Below are 25,899 nucleotides of genomic sequence, written 5' to 3'. Positions count from 1 at the left end.
CGGCCACCTTGATGTTCTCCACCGTCCGTTTGAGATGGCTCAGCGTCGGGGGGATCAGGTGCAGCCAGTTGGAAGCAGTGGTGTGCAGCGTCCTCATCCAGGCGGGGCGCCCGTCAGACGTGGAGTCTGTCCTCGTCTTCTTCTCAGCCTCCGCGTAGGCCAGGTCGTCCTCATCCTCCAGCATCTGCATCTTCAGCATTTTACTGATCATGTCCACACCTGGGCCACGATCCCACCAGCAGCAGATGAACGGAGGGGACGGGCAGGAGAGCAGAGGGAAAAAGAACTTGAATGTAAAGGCCACATAATGAGTTTACCCACAGGCACCAAGTTCACCTTTCTGAAGCACAGAAAACGGTCTGGCCAGAAAAATGAAGTGGCAAACACAGAAAAATTGCTACCAGGTCAAGTCATGGCCGCTGGGCCTGGAGCAGCAGCCTGAGAGTGCAGATGGGAGTGGGGCTGCCTCAAGACTCTCGCGTTCACGTGGAGCTGGAGCAGCCCAGAGGGCATCAGGAAGGAGGGCTCGGGGCACACCAGGCTCCAGGCAGGGGCCCTGTGCATGTTAATGTGTGACCACTTCCACTCGGACTGCGCTCAACCACATGGCAGCCTCCCTTGTGCTCCAGACTCCGCCCACAACCACCTGCCCCCTCAAACACCTGTCCCCACTCTGTTTAACCCTTGGTGTGTCTGATCTCACCCTGTCTTTGTCCCTTACCCACTACAGGAGTGCTGAAAGTCCAGTTCCAGAGCAGCGCTGCTGCTTGGCGGCTGGCCTGGAGAGGTGACGGCTCAGCTCTCCCGCAGACAGGACCCCGTGGACTCAAGACCTCAGGCCCCACATGGGGCACGTGAGCTCGGGCAACCGGTTAGCCCTGGCCCCAGGTGCCGCTCATGTAACAGCCACTGCAGTATCAGGGCACATGCATAAGGACCCAGCTGCTATTAGAGGGCAGTGAGTGACAAACCCTGCAAACACTCCCTTCTCACGGGGGCCAGGTCAGGTCACAGCAGGTGACACCCTAGGTTGATCAATACTCTAAATGGTCTCAGTACATGCTCTTATACAAGAGAATGCTCCTACACTGAAGCCTGCCTCGCATCTAGTCCTCAAACTCTCAACTGCTGACCAGCCCGACGTTCATTCTGGTCACCTACGGGGCCACTGCCACTTCACAGTGGGAGGCACGATCCGGCAGCATCCAAGGTCGTCCTCAGTCAGAAAACAAGTCCCATAGGGAGGAGTCCTCATTACAGAGCTGAAGAGACAGCCCGCAATGAATGGTTTGCTTCTGTTTTATCAGCTAGCTGCGAGACTTTGGGCAAACTACCAATCCTTTCTGGGCCTGCACCCGCAAAGGAGAAGCCTGGGTTAGACCAGCAATTCTCACTCTTGCATGTGTATCAGCCACAGGGAGGGCCCCAGCACTCCTGGTTCTGACCCAGGAGGGCTGGGCGGGGCCTGAGAATCTGCATTTCTAAGAAGGTCCAGGTGAGGCTGACGTAGTCTGGAGACCACACTTTGAGAACCACCAGATTAGATGATTTCTTGAATAGTCTTGAAGAAAAAAATATCGTGTGCGTAAAAGGAAAATTCTAAAAAACTGTACTCCAAAAAAAAGACGTTTTAAAAACATCACTTAATACCAAGTGCTTTTCAACTCTTTAAAAAATAAAAAATGAAATTATTTCTGAATGTAAGAGAAAAGCCTAAATGCAACTTCCAGACCTCGTTTACCTATCAAGCATCTTGCCCAGAATGGAGCCTATATTGAGAGAAGACCCTGCTGGAGCCAATTGTTTCCTGTGCCTCCCCTTGGAGCGAGTCAGGAGCAGCTGGTAATGGGAATGGTGGGCTGGGGGTTTGATGGAGGAGAAAGTTGAGGCCCAACTAAGCCACAACGGGCAGAGGAAACTGGCCCCAGCAAATGCTGAGGCGAAGGGCGCGCTTGTGGAGGACCGGAGGGATGGGGTACCCACCCTGGGTGGTGAGGAGGACTCTCTCGGCGTTGTTGGGCAGGCCCAGCCAGGAGGGCGTCTGGGTGTCGGGGAGCAGCTCCACCCACTGCACAAACTCCTCTCGCCTGGAAAACCAGCACATGTGGAAATGCTGTTACGTGCGATGCCAGAAACTGCCTAGTGTGTTGACTGTCTTGGTCACAAGACGCAGGCCCGTACCTGATGCCATCTGGCATCTGAATGTCTTTGTGCCCATCAACCTTGCAAGCCAGCTTAAATTCACTATCGAAACTCTTCGTCGTGAACAGACGCTCCAGGAAAGTGTTGAGCAGACGCTGGTCAAACTCATTGTCCACGCGCCCACCATAGATGGACTGGGCCATCAAGGTCTTCAGTGCTGACCACGGGATCTTATCTGGCGAGATGTTCTGCCTCCCCTGGGTAAGGAAAGGCTGATTACGTGTGTGTAGGTCGGAGGGGGCATCAGCACACCTGGCTCTCCCTCTTTTGGGGTTTCCTTCCTTATAATCAAACAGTTGACTCCCCACTGTCTGCTGTGGTTGTAAAGCTGAGCACATTAACTTGTAGCATAATTGGGAACGTTTCTAGGTGTTTCCCCTCTCTCGGGCATGGCACAGCCCACACTTGCCTTTGCTGTGTCATCCAGCCACGTGTCCACTGTGTCGCAGGCTGACCGCAGGTCAGACTCCCCAAACTCATACTTCTTTGACCACCCCAGGGGTGCATATCGTAAGCGTTCTTGGATGATGGCGTGGAACCAGGCCAGCAGGAAGTATAAGCGAGCACGCTCGTTGGGAGACTAGAGGAGGAAAATTACCAAGGACAGAATCATCAGAAAGCAGCGCCCCTTTCTAGCTGAGAACACAGCGATCCTCCATCAGAACCAAAGCTTTAAAAAGAGCTTTCCACATACCAACCCTGGAACACCCTGACCGTACTAAGACCAGCACCTACTATGCAGGAAATTAATATAAATACTGTTGCTAGGAGAAAAGTATGCCAAATGTCTATTAATAAAGTCGTGATCCAATGACACTGTTGAGAAAAACTATTCAGGAGAAGATGTTTTCTAAAAATGTCAGAAAAGGTGGATTATGGCACAAAATAAGAATCACCCTGCTCCTCCCACGAGCTTGGTCTGTGCTTGGTGCCCTGAGGGCCCTGCTCAGCCTCGGGTGGCCCGAGCTCGGGAGGGGAGGGTTCCCAGATGCCTACTCCGGGGTCCACGTCCCGGTTCTGGCCAGAGCTTCACCACGGGCTGTCTGCTCACCTGGGAGCCGAGCGTCACAGCCCTGCAAACAAACCCGGGGCACAGTACCTCTCGACCTGTTCACAGGGGAGACTGGCCCTGTAGCTGAGAGTCCCGTCACCTGCACCATCAGCCATTCTGGTGCCGCCAGGAAGCAGGGAGACCTGCTCCTGGACCCAGGGATGGGCCTGTCTCTCGGGCTTCTACACAGACTGCGATCTTTACCTTGCATATCCGCGAGACAGGGATGCTGCTGAATGTCCTCAGCATGTTGGCCTTCACTCCCGGTGGCGGCTCAAACACGAAGATGCGGCCCGCGCGGAGCAGGTTCACGGGCACCTGAGGAAGACATGGCTCCTCTCACCACTGGTTCCACGTGCGCCTTAGCTCTACCACACATGCCCTCTGAACAGAAAGACGTCAAACCAGCATTCAAAGCCAATGCCTCACACCTTCGAACCACCCACCTTGGGGTTGATCTCCATGGTAAGAAAGAGTCTGAAGCAAGCGTGTGGCTGCAGGGAATGCAGCTTCTTCTCCAGCTGCATCAGCCACCCGGGAGCCAGGTGGACGTTCTTCAGCATCACCCACCTGCACAGGCAGAGAGAAAACCACGCCGACGCCTCATGTCTCCTGTCTCAATTTTGGGGACCAAGGCATTCTGAGACAAAACAAAACAGGCCTACCTGCCTGACTTCACGGCTGTATTTATTGCCTTATCTGCTTGGTTGAAGCCTTCTGCCGAGCCTGGTGCCAGAAAGCTTAGTGTCAGCACGGCAGAGTTGGACTTCAATGCCCACCATGAACTCTATGGGGCTTCTGCCCGTGAAAGTGATCGAGCATGCTTACCGATCGCAATCGAAGTGATCTGCGTGTTCTGTTCAGCTGCAAGGTCTTCAACATGCCCACTGGCATCATAACCGGGCACAGAGCACATTAGGACAGGAGTGTTTGGCTTTACCTGCAGAAGAGGAAGTGGAGTGAACTTAGCATCCCACCAGACTGTGTGCTTATTGAGAGAGGAGAGCCCCGTGGGTGGGGCTTGTGAAGACGGGCAGGTTTAAAGTCTCCAGCGGGGACTTGGCCTTAGGACACTGTGGCTAGGAGGCAGGGCGGAGGAGACGTACTTGAGCCTGCAGGGGGCCAGAGCTGTACCTCCGTGTCCACAATGTGAGTCAGGTCGAGCGGCTGCTCCATGATGGACATGAAGGACTCCCCGAGGTTTGTCGAAACAAACATGTGGGCCATGGCCAGCAGGCGGTCAGGGCGGAAAGCCTGAATCAAGAGCAGGCGGTGGATGGCTTGCCCGATAGGTGCTGCAATGAGGCCGAGTGAAAGGGTAGGGGCTTGGTGAGAGCACAAACTTTGAGATGTCCCCCTGCCGGATGTTCTTGCTATAGCCCACGCTCAGCAAACAGTGTCTAAGACTCGGCTCAAACGTATGACACCTCAGAAATCAGAAATCACACCACCTCCTCTGGTCCTCTGCCCCCAGGAGAACTGCCACCCCCACCTGTGTCTCCGTGAACCCTCTGGACACACCTGTGACAACACCTACTGCTTAGGTCTCCACGGGTACTGTGGCAGTTACTGATTTTAAATGATTCCACTGACACCTGTTCATTGCAGGTACAACACCTGAAGATTCTCAGAAACGTCTGAAGAAGATCCTCGTAAGTGCAGCCCCGCTGTGGACCGGGAGCTGGAGACCACCCTCTTCTCCCTCCTCTAGGGGTCTGGCTGGCCCAGTGACTCATGGAACACAGTGAAAACCAGCCATTTTCCCCCTAAGGTTGGGCAAGGCCTTCCCATCTATTTCCCTTGGTCTTTAAGCATGAGTTGGAACAGGAATTAGGAATTCTTTGCTTTCCCACTTCTAAGCCAACTCCTGAAGTTTTAACACTGAAATACTTATCTCAGGAATCTGTGACTTTTTATTTTTGGGAAGCACCCCTTCATTCAAACAGCAAAACCCAACTTTACATCTGGGTTCAGAATGAAAACATCAGGAGCCTTGACGTGGCTTACTTGCAGGAATGTCTTCACTCCAGAGGTAGGGCACCGTCTGCTCTGGGGAGCTGCTGTCCAACCAGATGCCAAATTGCTGTGGAGACAACAGGGCAAGCATCACCACAGAGCAGGGCCCATCCTCGTGGGCAGACAGGCTGAGACTGACTTATCAGATGTCCGATGCGAGAGTGCACAAACACAACTTTCTGGGTTTCACATAACACATGATCCCTTATTGCCAACTTTCTGGCAGAAGGCAACTGCTGTTCTTTTCCCGTGGGATTGTTCAGAAGAACACTTACCTCATCGGCCTGAACCTTCGCAATCAGATCTTTAAACGCAGGCAGACAGCTCAGCCTCACAACCGCTTCGGCCTGCTCCACAGTCAAGCCCTGGATCTTGGGTGTCGAGCCAGCACTCAGGACGATCTCCTTCCCTCTCAAGAAGTGCTGGAATTCAGCATCATAGGTAGGCTCTCTGGGAAGGGGGCAACAGATTAGCTGGGGTCTCTTAGATTCATTACTACCATCACAAAAAGAGCAGTACTGGCTCAAAGAAGGAAAAAGAGTTTATCCTATCATAAAATGCTAGCAGGCAGCCTACGAGTGCGGTGCTCTAGGACGGGCAGGCGGCCTTACCCGACAGTGCCCTTCAGCTTGATCCTCGCCAGCAGCATGGCGAAGGTGATGTGGTCTTGATGCAGCATGCCTCTAGCCACCCGGTTAAACGCCACCTGGACCAAAGCAGGAAACACTGCTGTTGCCGAAGAACTCCCTCTGAGTCTCCCCTCCCCGGGAAGAGCCGGGTGCCAAGCCCGGTACCTGGAAGAGATCCTTGGTTATGATGGAGAGGCGCTGCGTGTGGTCGGTGATGCCCTTCAGGTTCGGGTTCTCGTATAACACATTGTGATAAATGTCCAGGAAAAACTGGAGGGAGTACTGGTACAAGAAGTGGATCTGAAAGTAAGCACCAGAGGACAACCATTAGACACTCTCGTGGCACAAGGTGCGGCGCGCCCCAGCCCGGCTGCACAGCCCCGCGGTCACCTGTTTCAGAGACTCCATGGTGAAGTAAATGCTGCTGCAGGCGGTGGACAGCGGCAGGTACTGCTGGGACACGGTCTCCACCTCCTGCATCACGATGTCAGTCTCTTCTACTTTTCTCGTCACCTCAGCGGCCTCTCTCTTGAGGTTCTCCAGAGTTGTTATGATTGTGTCATCATCCAAAATGCGTCCTTTCACTTCATTCAGAGCTTGTAGCAGAGATTTTTCTAGCTGACGTAAACGGAGCTGAAATTCCCCTTAAATGATCAAACATCCAGAGTTTGCTACAGTACTCACATTCTTTCAAAAGGAAAACTCTCTGAAGTGCTTGACGTAAACCTGAAACATTCTAGTCCCTTAAAAGTTCAGTCTCCTGACCTGCACCAAGAATCTAAAAGTTATAGAGCCAGAAACATACCTTGAAGTTTAAGAAGATCGGAACGCTTTTCATCCACGTCAGGTCTTTCTGCTTTAAGCACTTCATTTAGACACTGGCTCTGTAAGCTGCTCCGCGTGACTGTGAAGTTGACAAAAGTAACCCGGGAACAGAGATCTGGTGGGAACTCAACCTGTCAAAAGGAGAACGAACCATCTGTTTTGTCACTTCAGCTGCAACCCCAACAGCGCCACATTTTCATACATCAAGTGCCTCATTCCTTACAGTTGGATCTCGGGTGGACAGGAAGATGACAAACGATGGCGACAGGTCTATATCCTGGTCACCGAGGGTAATCAGTACTCTCCCCCCTGTTCGCCGAACTTCACGGTTCAGTACTGGATTCAAAACTGGATCATAGCTTTCCACATCCTATATACGTGTATACATAGAAGAATTTTCATGGTTAGAGTTTTACAAATATTTATTTTCATCCAAATAGTGATGTATTGACATTGACTTCCTACTCAAGATAAATACACCTTCCCAGAAGCCACTTAATCATTTAGACCTGCACTGTCCAATGTGGTAGCCGCTAGCCACATGTGGCTACTTAAGTGAATTAAAATTAAAATTTCAGTTCCTTCATCACACCAGCCACATGAAGTGCTCAACAGCCACAGCTGAGGTCACCATACTGGACAGCACAGGTTACAGATGTTCCCGTCACTGAAAGTTCCAGTGGACAGGGCTGATCTAGACATTATAAGTGGAATTTTAAGTGCAAACACTGCTTTTGTTTGGTTTACTTTTTATAGAACAATCTCAAAGCTTTATCAATGCTTTGATGTCAAATGAAGGCTTAAAGTTAAAAAACTATCACTGTATTATGTAGTTTTATTTCATGTCAACTGTGTTTAATAAAAACTCAGTGTGGCCCTAAAAGGAATTCCATGTCAGAAGCAGGATCTGAAGGACTCAGATATACACACACCTGGACCAGAAGGGGGTTCCCAAATCTCAGTGCACTCTCCAAGTTCTTTCTGAAGGCGTCATCCAAGAAGCTGGTCCTGGTGATCTTACGGTCCTTGTATTCATTCATAATGAATTCTGTGGCCTGTCCAGAGGGGTCAATGATCAGTGGATACCTGAGGACGAGGTAACAGAAGAGCAGGTTACAGAAACTAATGGAAAGCACAACAGTGTGGTGGGCAGAGCCCCCAGTGACGACAGAAAGCTTGTCCCAATCACTCAAGTGTGGTTTCTAGATTTACTAACAGAAACAAAAGTGACAAACGCTTAATGCTAAAATCAGATCACCTTTTCAAAGAACTACTGTAATGAGCAGTAACTATGTCCCAGACTCTGTTAAGCAGGCCCATAGTTAAAACTTCTCTCTGGGCCACATGTTCTTCTCTCTCAGCATGCTCATGTGCTCTTCCCCGAATGCCGAGCACACAACGCTAGAGTTACTGTTCTGTGTAGTATTTACTGCCTTTTAGACAGTGACCTCCTAGAAAGTAGGGATTAACACGGATGCTGCAGCAGCACCAAGAGCTAACAGTCATAAAGGGTTTAAATCGCCACAACCCTGGCAAATTACAGATACCACTGCATTTAATGCTCACAATAACCCTATGAGAGGGATTGTTATGTCCGTTTTATAAATGAGGACATAGAGGCACAAAGAAGCTCAAGTGATTTTGGGGGGGGGGTCACATGCCAATTAAACAAATTTTAAAAACAGGTAATACACACACATTTTTTACCAACTTCAGAAGCGATGAAAGGGCATATGGTGAGAAGAACCCCCCCATTCTTTGTTCACCAAATTCCGCCCCCAGGTGACTACTGTCACCAGCTTCTCTACAGAGGAGGTTTAGGCATTTACAGACGCGCGCGTGCGTGGACGAGTGTCCACCGGGAGCACACCACCCTGGCCTGGCACCTGCTCGCTCTCCTCACTCACTGTCTGTCTGCTGGAGCCGCCTTTGCACACGGGCTCCATATGAATGGCCTGGCCTGTCAGGATGCCCGTTTCCCACTGTGGAGACGCACGGTAATCAAGGGCATGTGAGGTACCACCCGTCATTGCACACACTCCGTTCTCATGAATATTTTTAGACTTGTCATTCTTCACGTGTGCCAGGCTATTGCTGAATAAACACCCAGGAGTGGGTATACTTTTCATTCAGTCAAATCCAGCATGGCATACAGACTGTACTGAAGGGTCAATACTCTTGTCAGCACCAACTGGTGAGACACCTCGTGGGACCTGAGGGCTGCTCATAAAATCAAAGGACATCTGGAGGAAGCTTCATCATCTTTGCGTCCCTGGGGACAGTGGCATACAGCAAGGGCTCAACAGTTTCAAGATGTTTAGATGAGGTTAAAAAGAAATCTGGGAATAAGTTTTTTAAAGAGAAAATGACGAAGGGCGTCTGGGTTTAAGAGCTGCCACAGAGAGGGGTCAAGACTTAGAGGCAGGTGACTTTTACGTGTCAGTGCTGAGGACGCCCCTCGAATCGCAGCGTCCAGCCTACCTTCACAGCAGTCACACTCCACTTCTTATTCTGGTCTTCTTAAACTGAAAAACTGGTAGCAATTTCCCTTTTTCCTCTAATTCTAGCTAAATATTTTCAGTTCTTATAGCATTTTAAGAGACAATCTGTTTTAACGTCCATCCCAACACACAACCTTGTCTATCAATTTTAAAAGGTTACACAAAAAACATTCACTGCAGAACAATTCAGTCAAGATGCAAGACTAAAAGAATTGTGCACACCCCACCATCAGAGGTGAGCACTCAGACTGTCAGCATTGCACGTCTGCTCCCAATTTTCTACTCATCGCATCAAACAAAAGGTGTTTCGAAAAAAAAATTTAACTGAGATCCCTGCAGACAGAAACTTCTCAGCCGTCCCCTTTTCGCGTAGAAGCACATACCTGTTGAACCGTTTCAGCATGATCGCGTTTTCCGTGCATAAGTCGTCTGCAGGTAAGGAGCTGGCTTGCCAGCGGAGGCGCTCATCAGCGTTGGAAAGATACTCTGTCCGTGCAATATCTGTGCGGAACTGAAAGGTGAGGGTGGTTATCTTCCTTGCTTCAAGACTACACATGGGTACAGTTTTCAAGTGAAGATTAGAAAAGCTTACTGACCATCAATTTGACTCACACCTTTGACACATCTTTTTGAAATTCCCTAGACTGTTACCTGGATGTTGGCTTGCTGTAAGTGATGGGACCAAGTGGTGAACAAGTTCTGACGCATCTGCTGGTCAAAATAACCCGCGTAAGCAATGAAGGCAGCTGACAGGAGACAGTCCCCTGCGATGGTGGACATCTGGTTTTTGAAAGTTTCACTTGTCTTTTCCCATCGTTCACGTTCAGCAGACAAACTCTTTAGAAGAGCGGTGCTCCGGTTCACCTAAAAGGAAAATAAAACAACATTTTACTGAAAAGTACGAATCTGTTCCTTCACATCGTGTGCAGGGTTTGGGGTGAGCTAGAAATAGGAACATGTTCAGGTTGTTCAGACTCAAAGGAGATGGGACCCAGAACACACACAACTGATGACGACACACACACGTCTTAGAATCTAATTGGGGCTAATCAGTGGGATGAGTGTAGACTTAAGTGTCAGCCTCGAGACTTGTGCATAGCAGAGGTGGGGGCAAGAAGGGACCACTGGGGAACAGCCAGGTGAGGGTTGGCCTGGAGAGAAAAGACACTGGTGGCAGGAGATAAGAGAGTATTTTGAGGATCCAAGAGGGGTGCGGGTGTGAGAGATGGAGAGAGCAGCGGACAGCAGACCATGACAGGCAGGCCCTCAGAGACGCCTCTCGTGAAGTCAAAGCGGGGAAGCACAGGTTTGGAGCTGGCTGCAGAGGCTGGCGGCTCACTGGCTTTAGACTGCTAGCTGGTTCCTCTCTACCCTAACTAGAGGTACATGCAGCACGTTAACGTGTGTGCATCTCAGCTTCCACCAAATGAGGCCAGCACCTTCTAGTACACACTGAAGGACAGAATTCCAGGGGAGTCGGCAGAAAGACTGCAGGTTCCTGATGACAATCTTACTTTTGCTTCGACAGCAGCCAGGTCTGCTTTGATGGCCTGGGCCTCTGAGATCAGGACTGCGTACTCCTCCTTGTAGCGGGCGATGCTGGCTTCCAGATCCCGGATCATCTGCTCCACCTCGTTGGCTTTCTGCTGGTTGTCCTTGGCGTCATCCTCCAGCTTCTGCAGCTCATTGCGCAGGGGCTCCACTCGCTTTAACATGTCTGCATAGTTAAGCTGAGGAGGGCAAACCGGTAGCTGTTGTTTAAACGGACTGGACAAGAGGTCACCTCTCAGTGGGAGCTCCCGGCCGGCTAATTACCTGTGCGATTGCCCATTTGACCATAGGGCCGCAGGCCAGGGAAGCCCTGTTTACAATTTCATAATTGTAGCTTGGATTGGACATGTAGTTTTTCTTCATCTTCTCCCTTATGGCATCACTGCAAAAGAGAAATCGCATCTCTCAGCACGTGTAGGGCAAAGTAAAGAAGAGCGTTAGAAAATCGACATGTAAAGGCAGTCCCACCTGGTGTCCCAGTACCAGTGAGGACAAGCCAGATTCCAGAACACCTCGTTCTAAGTGACAGTGGACACTGATGCTGAGAAGGACTCTGAGCTTCCCCGCCCCTTGCCCATTCCCAAGAGGAGAAAGACTCCATGGCCGGCTCTGCCGCAGCAAGCGGCTGCGTCCTCACAGCTGTTTGTGGGGATGGAACAGGATTTGGCGTGCAGGGGTTAAGGGATCAGAAAACTACTGCCAGGAACGTGGGGAAGAAATCTACTTCTTTGAGTGGAAATGGCCTAGAGGTGTTCGTGTGACTAACTGACACTGCCTTCCGGCATATGACACGTCAGAGATGACAAGGCCACAGGCAAACCTCTCAATACCCCAACTACCTCCGCTGCTTCTCGGCAACGCCCACCTGATCTCCTCTGCAGAGAAGTTCACAATGGTGGGGATGAAGTTCTCGCGCATGATGATGGAGCGGATCTGCTTCCAGTCCGTCGTGCTCTCCCCGAGCAGCAGACAGATGGACTCGAGCGCCAGCTTCACAGCGGCAGGAGGGTTGGCCATGGACCGCACCTCCACCAGATGCTGCTTCTTTATGGACTTCACAGCTGAGCACAGCAGGAGCAGAGGAGGTTGGGGGGTGGGAGGAAGACAGCAAGCACAGTGAGCAGGGACCCAAACCACAGACACTGACTCCAATCAGAAAAGGGACAGCTGCTCAGAAGACCGAAGCAAATGAAGGATTTTCTGTCTTAAAACCCTCCAGAAGAGCTCTCAAACAATTATAAAGCTCGTATTGTACTCAGCCCAAACTGCAGCACCCCACAAAAAGCATGCTATTACCTTTAAAAAGGCCTCAGGAATCCTCACTAATTCCTTTACCTCCATAAGGATTAAAAATTTTAAAAACATTTAATTGTGCATTTCTTTTATACGATTTAAACCAAGGCATTTTCTATCTGTCACAATTGAGAAGTTGTCAGGCTGGCTGTAGAAGATGTGGAATTAACAGCTCTAGACAAAGTGGCCAATGCCTTCCACAAGCTGAAATGCAGTTTTCCAGCCTGAACTTTTATTAAAACACTTTTTAAGTAATTACTCAGCAAGTGAGAGCTAAATTAAACTCTGATCTAAATCCTACTCTAATGAAACTCTATAGCTCGGATGATGCATTTCATTCATCCCGTGGTGCCACGTGAAAGCTACACACAATCAGGTTGTCAGAGCAAGCCAGGTGCTGACGGGCAGGTACGGAGCACAGGGTCAGGGCTGCTCTTAATTACGTGAAAGACGCCAACTGAAATAGAGTAGACTTAGCATAATGCTTAAGGGCCCTAAGATTCTCGGAATGGTAAATGAGCACTGGCTTCAACTTAAAGTCACCAGCTGCGTTAGCCCCTGACGAGAGTCAGCCCATCCTTTGAAGCTTTGAAACCAGGGACTGACTTCTCCTCTCTAGCTATGAAAGTCCTAGATGAAATCTTCTTCCACATAAGGCTGTTTTATCTACACTGAAAATCTGCCATTTAGTGCAGCCCATGTTCATTAATTATCTCAGCTAGATCTTCTGGATAATGTGCTGCAGCTTCTCCATCAGCCCTTGCTGCCTCACCTTGCACTCATGTTCTGGGGACCTTCACAGAATTGAGGAGGGTTAGAGCCTTGCTCGGGCTTAGGCTTAAGGGAATGTTGTGGTGGTCTGATCTTCTATCTAGACCACTAAAACTTTCTCCATATCAGCAATAAGGCTCTTTCTTATCAGTCATGTGTTCATGGGAGTAGCACTTTTAACTTTCTTCAAGACCTTTTCCTTTGCATTCACAACTTGGCTGACTGTTTGGCACAAGAGGCCTCGTTCTGGGCCTATCCTGGCTTTTGACATGCCTTCCTCACTAAGCCTAATCACTTCTACCTTTTGATTTAAAGTGAGAGACTCTTTAGAGTGTGATTCTTCCTTTCACTTGAACCCTTAGAGGCCACTGTAGGGTTACCGATTGGCCTAATTTCAACACTGTTGTGTCTCAGGGAATAGAGAAGCCCAAGGAACGGGAGAGAGATGGGAGAATGGCTGGTTGGTGGAGCAGTCAGAACACAACATTTATCAATTAAATTCATTGTCTTATATGAGCCTAGTTTGTGGCACCCCAAAACAATTACAACAGTAACATCAAAGATCACTGATCACAGATCACCATAACAAATATAATAATGAAAAACTGAAATATTATGTCATTGAAAATGTGACACAGAGAATTGAAGTGAGCAAATGTTACTGGAAAATTGGCTCCAACAGACTTGCTTGACGCAGGGTCGCCACAAACCTTCAATGTATGAAAAATGCAATACAGTCATGGGCCACATAACGACGTTTCGGTCAACAATGGACAGCACATCTGATAGTGGTCTTACAAGGCACACAGCCTAGGTGTAGGCTGTACCATGTAGGTTTGTGTAAGCTCACACACTGATGATATGAACGAATGACGCATTTCTCAGAACGTATCCCCTGTTCTTAAGCAACACATGACTACATCTGTGAAGCGGAATAAATGAGGTATGCCTGTCATGCTTTTGGACATGTATACAACTGGAACCTTCGAGGGAAGCCCAGGTTCAGTGCCTAAACTCCACAGTAATATGGAGGGAGAGCATCCTTTCTAGAAAGCCGGACCTCTGACAGTATTTCCATACCATTCTGGGCCTCAATGACAGCAGGCTCCACCTTGTCAAGATCTTCTTTGACGCTCATTTGTTTGTCTGCAATTACTTCCTGCTGCTTATGCAGCTGCTCCTGAATTTCTTGGCTCATGACCTAGAGAGGAAGGATGGCTTAGCTATGGGTTAAGCATTGGTTAATTTGCTCACCAAATCCTCAAACAACAGCCCCCACCCTAGCCCAAACACACACACTCACACCTCACCACTAACATGTTAAACCCTAAAACCCATCTCAGGCTAAACTTCCTGCTCTCCTCGTTAGACTGAAAATGCCCAGCCCACACAGCCCACAGCTCCAGAAATAAAAAGTAGTACCTTTTTCTTTTCGGCCTCCTGTTGGTCTTTCACCATCTTTTTCAGCTTGTCATTGGCTGCTGCATTTTTTACCTCCAGCTCTTGGCTCTTTATCCTCAAGTCACGTCGCAGCTCTTCCACCTAAAGAAGAAAAACAACGTTAGGAAAATAGAAACATGTACAAATTATCTACGAGGGGTCCTCACTCCATCCACTTCCAGAAACAAAGCTTACACCTGTGATGTACCTGGTCGACTGTTTCTTTGATTTTTCTGAGTCCGACGTTCAAATGCATCTGCTGCTCCTCCAGCTCGCTCCGCTTCTCGTGGAACAGGTTGGCGTAATGATTGATGAAGTCCAGGTAGTGGCGAGGTGTGATGGCCATCGTCCTGCCTCCTCGCTTTGCTAGCCGAGCGTTAGCCTTTTAGAAACCAAAGTTACATCCTCTCACTCTTCAGGACGCTCTCTGTGATTTAACCTCAAAAAACCCTCTAACTGCTGCCTGTTGGACTGCAGTGTGACATGCTGGCGGACCCACTCCTCAGGAGTCACAACACTTGAGTTGGGGTCTTCATTTAGCCTCTAACGAGATCTCAGGAAGCTCCTTAAACCTCTAAACTTTCTCCTCAAACTTCTGTAAGATGAGGAAGGTGACTATGGGAAGCTCAGAGGCGCACACCAGGAAAAGGCTCCACGGACTGGAGATTCCTGTGAAATGTTAGTTATGCCTCCTCTACACGCTTCCGCTTATTTTCAATGGATACCAAAGTTAGAGATGGCACCAGCGAGAGGGGCGAGGCAGCAAGCTGCTCTGGTCCCTTCAGGCTAAAGGGAGATAGCTAAAGCAGCAGAGGAAGCCAGAGTTGGGTCACACCATGGAGGCAACGGCAGTGGCCTACAGTGTGGTGGGGTGGAAGGGCACCCACAAGACAGAACGCCTGCGAGCTCAGGGTGGTTCTTACACAGCTTTTCAGATGGGAGCTGATTGGACTCTTCTATTAGAGTCTGAAGCAAGGGTCAGCAAACTGGGGCCAACAGGTCAAATCCTTCCACTGCATGTGTCCGAGAGTGAAGCTTTAGTGGTACAGAGGCACACTCACTCATTTATGTATTGACTACGGAGGCTTCTGTGCTGCAAGAGCAGAGCTGACTAGTTGTGCCAGAGACCCGTCTGGCCCACAAAGCCTGAAACATTTACTAGCTGGCCCTTTACAGAAAAAGTGTGCTAGGCCCTGGTCTAGAGAAGAGAATAAGGGCCTGGACACACAATGGCAGTGAGAAGAGAAAAGCAAAGAACACTTCACAGAGGTGGGATCATGGGGCAGTAAAAGGGTTAGATGACTCCAGAAGGCGTAGCCCATGACAAGAAGGATGAGGTGTCATAAGAGGTCAGAAAACAGGTGAGAACCAGCGATCTCTTTTGCAGCTGATGGTTAGTGTTAAGTGTGAAGTACCTGAGAGTCTGTCGTTACGTCAGTTTAGCTTTGCATTAGGATGACAGTTAGTTTTGCTTTTTCTATGATCTCAAACTGAACCCACCTGGTGAAGAGTCTGGTGAACAAACACACAGCTATTCACAATAGCTTCCCGATGTGATGGGGGCTGCGGCAGCTTGTCATACACAACGGGCATATAGTCAGGCACAATGTAATTCGGCTTCTCCAGGTCCATTTTACTTGTGAATTCTTTGCCAACTTGATACAGTGCTTCAGTGGACCAGTCCCCAAACCAATTCAACACACACCTGGGAAAGATGCCCATAAATCACAACAGCTACCAAGAGCTGGGTTTGGCATTTAGAAGCAAACCGAGCGTTCTCACCCAGCGCTGAGCAATCACCAGTGTACCTGTTGAAAAGTGCTGGGGAAGTGGCTGCACGGTCCTTAAGTCCCTCTGAGGATGGGTTCATGGTAAAGACCACGTGGAGGTTGCGGATGACCTGGCTGGTGAACCATTTGTACAGCTCCTCATGTGAGTCCAGCATCAAGCCCTCCTTCTGGGCCCCCTCTTTACACTGGGTCATCAAGGTGGCATATTCATCTCCTTCGAAGAGACCTGGAACCTAGGAAATAAAACAGCACTATCACTGATTGGTCCTCGTAACACGACACCAAGTAACATGCAACACAACACGATGCGTCACTTAATTACCTCTCCATTGGCCAGAAGGGTATTCATTCGCTCTAGGAAGCCAGAATCTAACACATTGGACTCATCCATTATAAAGGCTATCTTTTCATTTTTACAGCCAGAACGTCTCAAGACTGTCCGCAGATCTTCATCAAAGTCTTCCCCTGTGTACTTTCTATGGACCTAGAGAAGCAGTCGGCAGGTTAGGCCCATTCTCTTTCAAGGAGCTATGTGCGTGAATCAAGACTCCGCAGCCGGGATGAAGAGGCTACGAGCAGACCCACCTTAATCTGGTACACACTCAAACCGTTCATCCAGGCCACAAAGCGGGACAGGGTGGTTTTCCCCGCTCCACTGACACCAATCAGAAGCAGGTGGCCTTGAGGCTGACGGAATATTCTGAAACATTAACATAAAGGATAAATTTTAAGACTTTTATGCTCCATTCCCCTTTTGAAGCTCACGTCCTAAAGTTTTTTAGGATGTTATCTAAACATTTTGAATGTGTTTTAACTTGAATTTGTAAATTAAACATCTGTTGAGCAATTGTTATTTGCCAGGTCCAGCGGTGATGCAAAGATCAGTAAGACATGGTCCTGTCCTCCAGACACTCAGACGACATGAGGGAGACAGACCCAATTCTAGAAGGAGGTTGAAAGGGCTGTAACCATGGCAGGAGTAAAGTGCTAGGAGGAGCAGAATGAAGTTCTACGTAGAGGACAGTTTAGGACAGTGAAGCTGGACTGAGAGAGAAGAGGAGGGGAGTTGTTTGGCAGAGAAGGCTGAGGAGGAGGTGGGGGAGGTCAGTCAAGGGAACAGCACGAGGCCTGGCATGATGCCCCCTGACACTAAATCAAGTGCGGCTTAGGCGAGTGCTGAGGCTGTAACAACAGAAAGCCCACCGGTCAATCCTGAGCACGTGGTCTAACACTTCATTAAACAGGACCAGAGGAACATCAAGTTCTTCTTCGTAGAAGACTTTCAGCCTAGCTTTGACGTAATCTCTTAACTCTTCTTGGTCTACTGGGATGTAATCCTGTAGAAAAAGGTAAGACCCAAATTACTAAGAAGAAATCATCTTAGTTACTACACCAAAGTCAATTATATTTCCATATACTAAGAAACTGTTAAAAAATGCAGTAAAAGAAGATATCATTTACAACACAGCAACAAAAATATAAGTTAACTAGGACTGGACCTAAAGACATGGAAAATCTTTAAAGAGAAAATTGAACTTCACTGAAAGACATCACAGAAGACCTAAATAAATGAAGACATATCCCAGAATCATGGAGAGAAAAACACGCTACTGTCAAAATGCCAGTTTCATCCAAATTGACATCTAGAGTCAATGTGATCCCAGTCACTATCTCAGTGGTGGATGGTGGTGGTTGGTTGGTGCGAGTTGACATGCCAATTCTAAATTTCATTTGGAAGATGAAAGGGCCAAGAATGGTGAAGAGCCCCCTAAGGAAGAACCAGGTGTGAGGGCCTACGTGTCAGATAGACCTATATACTGTAATCAGGACCACGTGGTTTTAGCGCAGGAAGCAACAAACAGATCAATGGAACAGGAGAGAGCTCCAAGATAGACCCTTGTATGCAGGATGACACTGCAGAGTAAAGGGCTAGCCAATAAACAGTGCCGAGAGAATGGACGTCCACAGGAAAAAAACCCTAAAAATGGACCCGTAGCTCACTCCATATATACATTTAATTACAGATGGATTAAGGGTTTAAATGATACATTGTTAAGAATGTTCATTCTTCAAATTATAGAGAGTTAAAAACACAAGTCACTAGGAGAAGATATTGCTTACAAACGAAAAAGGACTGGTATCTAGAGTCTAGGAATAAATAGAAAATTCTAGCAACACTGAACAAACCTACTTTGCTATTTCTGGCCTCTGTCAGGCCCTCTGCCCGGCACGGCCTTCTGAAATGCCTTCCTGACGAAGGCATACACACCACTGTGAGGCCCAACACAAGGGTCAGCCGCACCGCAGACCTCTCCCCGATGGGCCACTCCCCTCGGCCTTCCTCCCACTGAACCGAGCTCCTGCATCAGAAGCGCGAAACTGAACGAACGCACAGTGAGACGGCAACTTACCAAAATGTCCTACTCTGTTTTTCCAAGAAAAGAACAACTCACAGCTACTCTGGAAATGTCAACTTTGTTTAGTATTTTAGTAAATGAAGCATTTTCACACAAATTATTCATAACCGCCCTGTTTTTAGTGAGGAAAGGAAAGCAAAAATGAAGGAAGGACATCTTTCACTGCAAACACTGAAGCCACATGTTCTGCTGGTTGGAAATCCATTGCTCTCATAGGAACCATTTTATGGGAGAAAGAAACACACAGGTGACACCCACACTCCTGGGATTTTCCACCCTAAATTATCAATGGCTGCAAATATGTAGGGCATCATGCCTATAACCATAGCTTCATTTACAGTGCACTTCAAGACAAAGATATTTTCAATTTGAAGATAATTCTAACTAAAAGGATAAAAAAAGGGAAGCATTTCTACAACGAGATAAACTCGTTACCTTCGACAACCAGTTGCTATACAGGATGGGCCGGCTCATCGCCTTCTCTTTGTCTATGTTAGGGAAGTGCTTCAAAGCAACCATGTCGATGTTTTCATCAGTCCAGCGCCTCTCCTCATCTTCCACAAGCCTGTTGGAAAAAGAGCATGTATGTATCGGAGTTTACACAGAGGCTGTGGCGAGAAAACACCAGGTTCCATGGATGTTGTGGGCTACTCCAAGGGCTGGAGTTAGTCTTTATCAGAAATTTTCATTTTCTACAAACAGAAGAACCTAAGAATCTGACCTCGAGATGGCTTAAGCAATCTGAAATTTTGATATTAAACATAAAAACCCTCAGAACTATGGCACCAGTAAATTTAAAAAAATTCCTCTGAAAACTAATTACTTTGATTTAAAAAATGAAAATTTGACTCTAGTGTCTAAGCTTGCTTAGTAGAAATGTTCCCAATATCATGGCGGAATTAAGGGAACAGAAATAAGGACCCGCACTGTGCGGCTCTGGAGTCACAGGGCTCAGGAAGAAAACTGCAAAGCAAGCAGGAGAGACGGCAACCGTCCTTCCGGCTGTGGGGGCCTCGGAGATGCTGAATGGATGGATACTTCGTAGGAGACCAGGTGAGGGCGAGTGAAGGCATGCCACGAAGTTATGGCAGTCAGTCAGAATTTAAAAGCACAACTGCTACTGCTACATGTGAACCTAAACAAAATTTTATCTCTGGTATTTTGGGAAATCTGTGAAAACTACATTGTAGCTCAATTTTTTTTTAAATTAAAAAAGGGAGAGTGAAGGTAGCTCACATAACAAAAAGACTACAATTTTAAGGTGGCAGAACCACAATACAAGAGAGAGAAAGAGTGCTGCCAGAGCTAACATGGTCCTCACTCTGCCCCGGTCAGCTCACCTCCTTCACTGGCCCTTTGTCAGGCGGCTCTGTGGAACCCCTGAACTCCAAGGATCCCGGTGTGAAACACAGTGACCTACCATGATGCAATGTTCCCCGACTCCCTGAGAGCATAGATAGAAAAGCTTCCTGGGGGCAGGAATAACTGGTCCAGAGGTAGAACTGCCAAACGCTTTAAGGACTTCTTGGTCTGGAGGGAACCATCTGCCTTGGGTTCTCCCAGGCGAGTAATGACTAACTGCCTGCTACCAACTCCCTACCACGGAGCCTACGAGCGGCCAGAGGGGCTGGTCCTACTGGGACCGTGTCCTCTGGAGATAGCCCCCGGGGCGGGGAGGCGGGGGACAGGACCACCCTGCCACCAGAGTCCTGCTCTGGGGCCCCTCTTGCTCTCTCTGAGTAACCAGGTTCACGGGCAGGACATTTCCCCAAATATTTTGCAACAGGAAATTGTGGTGCTGAAGTATATGGTAAATCAATTAAGATTCATTGTTTATTAGAAGTTTAGAGTTAAAGCAACACAAATTTAACTTTTTCTCACCAACCTCAGTCTAAAAGACTATGAAGAACCGTGGTGTTAAAATGCATAAAATTAAAAATATAAGAGAAAGAAAAAATGACAGGGCAGGGGCTAGGAAGACTATGAATTTACTACAAAATAAAGATTATACTGAACTATAAAGAATGCAAGAAAAGGGTCAATAATCTTCAAGATTCTCTGAAACATAAAGAGTCAACTTTTTATTGTGAGACTCACTGTCACTCAAACCAAATCTTCAGCGATCAATGCTGATCTCTACAGCCGTTAGTAATTCTTTCCCTTAAGTCCTGGTTACTTAACTAGAAAAACTCAAAACTTACAAGGTAAGACTTGATACCAGTGGCCAACAGGTAAAACAGACAACCAAAGTCCCAGAGATACAACTGCAAATAATGTGAGGAGAATGAAGACCGAGGGTAAGGAAGAGGACCGCTGGTTATGGTAAGCACACATGAGGGAGGTATTAGAAGGCATTTTAGTTCACCAGTGAACTACGTGCACAGGCAAGGTTATCAACCTCGCGTGGTGCCCACTCCACAGTTAAAGAGGCTAACTAAAGCACTTGCCATGGTCACAAAGAACCAGTGGTGGGCGGTCACAGCACACTGAGACCCCATCGTATTAGGGGGTGGCTGTGATCAATTCCCAGATGCAAGGCTGGCCTCACTGCCTCTGGTCCCTTCCATCACCAGCACAGCCTGGCTCAAACCTGGGGGGGCCAGCCTCGCACAGACTATAGTGGGAGGGTTGTAAGAATTCAAAAGTCGCGGAGCATGAAGCTAACTGGATCCTTGGTTTTACCTGTCTTGGAAGAGACGGAGGGCTTCATGTGCCCAAATCCGAATGAGGCCTTCCACAGGTAGAGTCTCCAGAGGTCTCAGCGCCTCAAAGATGCCCCGCACCCACCTAGTCATTTCACGGGGTGAGTAAATATAGTGGGGTTGTGTGTCCTGAGTGAATCTCTCCTGTGGGATTCAGAAAAATGCAAGTTACATGTAAATAATCTTAAGACATGAAAAGTGGTTAAAAGGTCAAATGTTGTAGAGTGTTTTTATATTAAAAATGAAAACTCCAGACGCTGGACTATTTAAGGATGAATTAGTAAACAATGCTGGAAAAACTGGACAACTGTCCAGAACAAACATCCAAGTTGCTCGCTTTATGTTGAAATTAATTATATTTAAAGATTTAAATGTGAAAAAACAATGAAACTACAAAAAATTATTTTGAAAATACTTTAAAAAATCTAATTCCTAAGTTGAGGGGAAAGCCTTCCTAAACATGATTTCAAAACCAGAAGCAATTAAAGAAAAAGATTTACATTTGATGACACGAAAAATTCTGTAGAAAAAAATGCAATTAGACAAAGTTAAAAGCAAATTAAATGCCAGGAAAGATATTTGCAACATGTAACAGGTAAGCCCTCATAAGGCACTATGAGTAAGACATTTATCAACGGAAACTTGGCAATTCCCTCACATCACATCTTGTTAAAGGGGTAATGAGGGAAGGCTTCCCAGAGATGCAAATCAAAACCATGAGAACCACTTCCGTCCATCCAGTGGGCAAAGATCCTTTAAAGAAATATTTACAAATGCTCATGAGGGGATGGGGAAAGAGCCACTGCTGGTGGGAGTGTCACTGGTCTAGCCCCCGAGAGCAGTTTGGCAACACACAGTCACTACAAATGCTGGAGAAGAAGAATTACACACACACACGTTCGTATTGTTAAAAGTGTACATCTCCTTTTGGAAACTGCGCAGCACAGTCCCAATTTCATAAAGGAAGTTAACATATGTAATGTGTACAGACAGGACAGGAAGACCAACATGAAAATTGTCACAGTCGCAGCACCCAGGTAGAATGACAATTTGATGACAGACTTTGGGAAGAGTCTCTGAATAAAGCTCAATCTTTTCCTTTTTTTCCGTTTTCTTCTTCTCCCCAAAACCCCCAGTACATAGCTGTATATTCTAGTTGTGAATGCCTCTGATTGTGCTTTGTGGGACGCCACCTCAGCATGGCCTGATGACCGATGCCATGTCCACAGCTAGGATCCGAACCAGCAGAACCCTGGGCTGCTGAAGCGGAACGTACAAACTTACCCACTCGGCCACAGGGCCGGCCCCTAAAGCTCAATCTTTTAACAGAGTTCTTCAATTACCAGAGGAGCGGAGAGACGCCACGTACCTGAGACATGGTATAGAACTCCACCATGGCAGCAGTGAGCGGCTCTGCGTATGTGCGCAGCGATGGAATGAGCCTCAGCATGGCCCGATTGAAGGTGCCGTAAATCTGCGTCAGGGAGGCGGGTCCTGGGTAATCCACATACACGACTGGCACGTGACGCAAGAACCTGGGCAAAGACAGCCCAGCTCAGCGGCTCCAGGTTAGGAGCAGTGTGCCGAGTGGCGAGCCACCCTGTCCTGGGCCCAGACCCAAGGTTGCTTCCTAATCCACCCACACAGTCTTCACACTTCAGTTAACTGAGATCACACACAAACTGCTCAGGCTTGAGTCAGACAGGTAACAGCACATGTAAAAAACTTGAGATAGGATCAAGCAAAAGTGGGAAAACAATTCAGGCTTATTTCAGCTTCATCTTGCCCCTACAGACAGGGGCAGTTCACTAATACCCAACAAGCCAATGCTTTTACAACCACTTTTTAAAGTTTATTTTTAATTTATTACTTTTTTTGCTAAGGCAGATTCGCCCTGAGCTAACATATGTGTCAATCTTCCTCTATTTTGTATGTGGGTCACCGCCACAGCACGGCCACCAACAAGTGGTGTAGTTCCCTGTCCAGGAATTGAACCTGGGCTGCTAACGTGGAGTGTGTTGAACTTAATCACCAAGCCAGGGGGCCGGCCCTCAATGCTGTGATTTTTAAGTGTGTTCCCTAGTATTACAGCACAGTCCAAGGAACCTAGGAGAAACCCTATGATAAACAGTATTTTGTTAACCCTTTAAAATTAAAATCAGATTTTGTTGTGCTATGTTTAAAGCGATTCTGGCACTGGTGAGTGAGGCCCGTAAAGTCTACAGAGCTGGTGTTACCTGTGAGAGAGGGGCTTTCTTCCAGGGTCAGTGGGTGGATTACAAGCCCCGACAAACTGGATTCTCTCCAGCTTCACCCAGGTCTGATCTGAGGTACGGTAAAAACCTCCATGCTCCACCATCTGAGGGAAAGCAGGAGCGTAAGATGTCAGGAGCAAAATGAGAACAAGAAATGCTAAGGGGTGAGGGGGGGGCTTGTGGCTATAAACAAACCTGTCTGATGAAGGATATGACCCTCTGTGTCCCATATTTATCCATGTCTGGCAAGTTGATTTCATCACAGAACAATACCAGCCACTTTCCAAGTTGAACAGGAGCCAAAACGACCCCATTGGGTGTGCGTCTGTACTCGCAATAGTGATCAAAAGTCTTCAGCAGGAGCTCCGGGGTGGTAGCACTCGAGAAGTTAAGACCCACAACCTTTAGAGAAGAAACAAATGAAGTATGGTAGGACCAATCCCGTCTTCGAACACCCAAAGGCCTGCAGCCCACTGCCCGGCCTCTTTACCTCCATGTCAGGCAAGGCCCGGAGGGCGCTGAAGAGTGTCATGGTCTTGCCGGACCCGGGAGGGCCACACAAGACCAGTGGCTTATGCTCAGCCAGCCAGGTGTACAAGAGGGCTTCATGCCGGACCGTGTCCAGAGTTGGCACGACGACGTCAGGGGCGGCCACCTTGTGTGTCTCCACTTCAATCTGAGGCACCTTGGCCTGCCAAGGTGACCACTCTCCACTGATGGACACCTACACATGGAGATGGGGCACAAGTCATGCTGGGACCCATATGTGTCCCCACTGAGATACAAATCAGAGCTTTCAGGTTAATCTGCATTCCTTATCCTGTATAAAACTAAAAGGACAAAATCCTTCTATGAAATGGAAAGATTAAGTGACAGTCTCTGGTGAGGTTGTAGCAGGATGACCTGAACCAACATGGCAAGAATCAAGAAGGGAGGCTGCGACCTCTGTGCACTTACCTCATAGTCAATAATAGGTATGTTGGGTGCAGCAGGCAATGGCACTGTCGTGATTCTTCTGATGTATTCACCCAGCTCTGCTCTCATTTTCAGCCGACTGTCTCCAGACAAGGACCAGAGAATGGCATAAACCAGATACCGCTATCAAAAGGAAATAAAATCTTTTTTATAAAATTTCAACAATAAAACAAAGACATTTACAGCATCAATAATCTTAAAGAAAGTGGTTCCTATCATTGTTGGATCACAGATGCTGTCTGCACCTTTCCCAGCCCCTCAAGAAGACCTGACGCTCTTCCCAGGGAAGAGCACACACCCAAGTGGGCATATCATTTCGGGAGGTTCATGGACCCCAAGGCTATCCATGGACCGGCCCCTCAGTAAGCTCCAGTTCCCTGCTACGCAGGTGCTTCCTGACCTGAATGTAGCGCTCCAGCTGCTCGATCTGCATGGGGAAGTCGGGGTGGTTGGCGTTGTACTGGGCCACGTTCCGGCAGGCCTGGTGCAGCATGGAGAAGAGCGAGCCCAGGCAGCGGAGACGGGTCAGGTCCATGATGTGCTCCAGCTTGAAGGCGTGCTCCAGGGCCTTGGTGACCAGGCCGTTGGACGTGAAGTACGGCTGCATGATTGTTGCTGCATCCCTTTGGATCTACAAGAGGGAGTCGATGCTTAATTATCATTTCAAAAAGCCCCGAAGTTTTCATCTATGCTAATCTAGGCCCAGGAGAGGGTCACACGACCGCCGAGAAATAATTCTGTGGATTGAAAAAATGAAGGGTGAAAGCTTCAATGACTAATTCTTTTTCTCCATCCTGGTGGTTCTCAAAAATCACGCTTCCTGGGATCACTGGTTTTCACCACTGAAATGGAGGGCAGTCTTTCATCAATTTGCAGAGAAAGGCAAGACAACCGAAAGAATTCTTTAAATTTTACCATGCAGGCCTTAACTTTGGCAGCTGCAAGTGCCCAGCTTCCTTAGAAGCTGGTCTAAGACAACAGCGATTACGCAAACCTCTAGCGAGTGCACGACTGGAGAGATGAGGAGTGACTGTCTGTGAACACGGCTTCCAGACACTCACTGCGTGTGAACGCCCCAGTATCCTCTGATGCTGATCTGCGGCCCCACTCAGTGGAGTGGCCATGGCCTTCGTACCTGCAGCATTGGGGAAGCAGCTTCTTCCCCCTCGTCCTCTTTGCCCTTGCGCCGACGCTGGGCCTCGTCCTCCCCCTCGTCCAGGGGGATGCTGCGCAGCCTGGCCAGGAAGTTGTTGAAGATCATGTCTGTGCTCAGCACATCCTCACTGAACCAGACCATGCCACAGCGCGACACCGTGGCCAGGGTAGCATATTTCAAGTCTTGCACTTCAAACATTATTCGCACCTTAAAAGAAAACATCAAGCAGATTTAATGAAGTAGGTTTGGCAGAAACCTGGATATTAACATTCTTCTACTTATACCTGTATAAACATTGAAAGGACTATTTAAATCTAACTTTCCT

The 25,899-nt window shown here is 48.1% G+C and overlaps 1 protein-coding gene across 1 annotated transcript in view; it reads right to left on the bottom strand.

The window, feature by feature from the left end:
* Nucleotides 1-25,899, bottom strand: part of DYNC1H1 (dynein cytoplasmic 1 heavy chain 1) — a 69,942-nt gene that overhangs the window by 2,622 nt on the left and 41,421 nt on the right. Inside the window, exons 35-73 of the mRNA XM_070593297.1 lie at nt 25,554-25,781; nt 24,819-25,049; nt 24,401-24,541; nt 23,934-24,167; nt 23,639-23,845; nt 23,426-23,547; nt 22,558-22,723; nt 21,169-21,332; nt 18,922-19,051; nt 17,273-17,406; nt 16,655-16,769; nt 16,392-16,553; nt 16,088-16,302; nt 15,780-15,984; nt 14,488-14,661; nt 14,262-14,381; nt 13,920-14,040; nt 11,641-11,836; nt 11,040-11,157; nt 10,739-10,954; nt 9,876-10,088; nt 9,608-9,735; nt 7,656-7,809; nt 6,947-7,093; nt 6,704-6,854; nt 6,289-6,542; nt 6,064-6,198; nt 5,881-5,975; nt 5,545-5,719; nt 5,261-5,336; nt 4,388-4,548; nt 4,082-4,193; nt 3,919-3,979; nt 3,700-3,823; nt 3,458-3,571; nt 2,612-2,782; nt 2,182-2,399; nt 1,984-2,087; nt 8-219 (exon numbers count right to left, since the gene is read on the bottom strand). Of these exons, the coding sequence (XP_070449398.1) occupies nt 8-219; nt 1,984-2,087; nt 2,182-2,399; nt 2,612-2,782; nt 3,458-3,571; nt 3,700-3,823; nt 3,919-3,979; nt 4,082-4,193; nt 4,388-4,548; nt 5,261-5,336; nt 5,545-5,719; nt 5,881-5,975; nt 6,064-6,198; nt 6,289-6,542; nt 6,704-6,854; nt 6,947-7,093; nt 7,656-7,809; nt 9,608-9,735; nt 9,876-10,088; nt 10,739-10,954; nt 11,040-11,157; nt 11,641-11,836; nt 13,920-14,040; nt 14,262-14,381; nt 14,488-14,661; nt 15,780-15,984; nt 16,088-16,302; nt 16,392-16,553; nt 16,655-16,769; nt 17,273-17,406; nt 18,922-19,051; nt 21,169-21,332; nt 22,558-22,723; nt 23,426-23,547; nt 23,639-23,845; nt 23,934-24,167; nt 24,401-24,541; nt 24,819-25,049; nt 25,554-25,781 (6,204 nt within the window). The remainder of the gene's footprint in view (nt 1-7; nt 220-1,983; nt 2,088-2,181; nt 2,400-2,611; nt 2,783-3,457; nt 3,572-3,699; nt 3,824-3,918; nt 3,980-4,081; nt 4,194-4,387; nt 4,549-5,260; nt 5,337-5,544; nt 5,720-5,880; nt 5,976-6,063; nt 6,199-6,288; nt 6,543-6,703; nt 6,855-6,946; nt 7,094-7,655; nt 7,810-9,607; nt 9,736-9,875; nt 10,089-10,738; nt 10,955-11,039; nt 11,158-11,640; nt 11,837-13,919; nt 14,041-14,261; nt 14,382-14,487; nt 14,662-15,779; nt 15,985-16,087; nt 16,303-16,391; nt 16,554-16,654; nt 16,770-17,272; nt 17,407-18,921; nt 19,052-21,168; nt 21,333-22,557; nt 22,724-23,425; nt 23,548-23,638; nt 23,846-23,933; nt 24,168-24,400; nt 24,542-24,818; nt 25,050-25,553; nt 25,782-25,899) is intronic.

The sequence above is a fragment of the Equus przewalskii genome, chromosome 25 (assembly GCF_037783145.1).
Source record: "Equus przewalskii isolate Varuska chromosome 25, EquPr2, whole genome shotgun sequence".
Taxonomy (NCBI): Eukaryota; Metazoa; Chordata; class Mammalia; order Perissodactyla; family Equidae; genus Equus; species Equus przewalskii.
The sequence above is the reverse complement of the archived record's forward strand: the minus strand, read 5'-3'. Positions and strand labels throughout refer to the sequence as shown.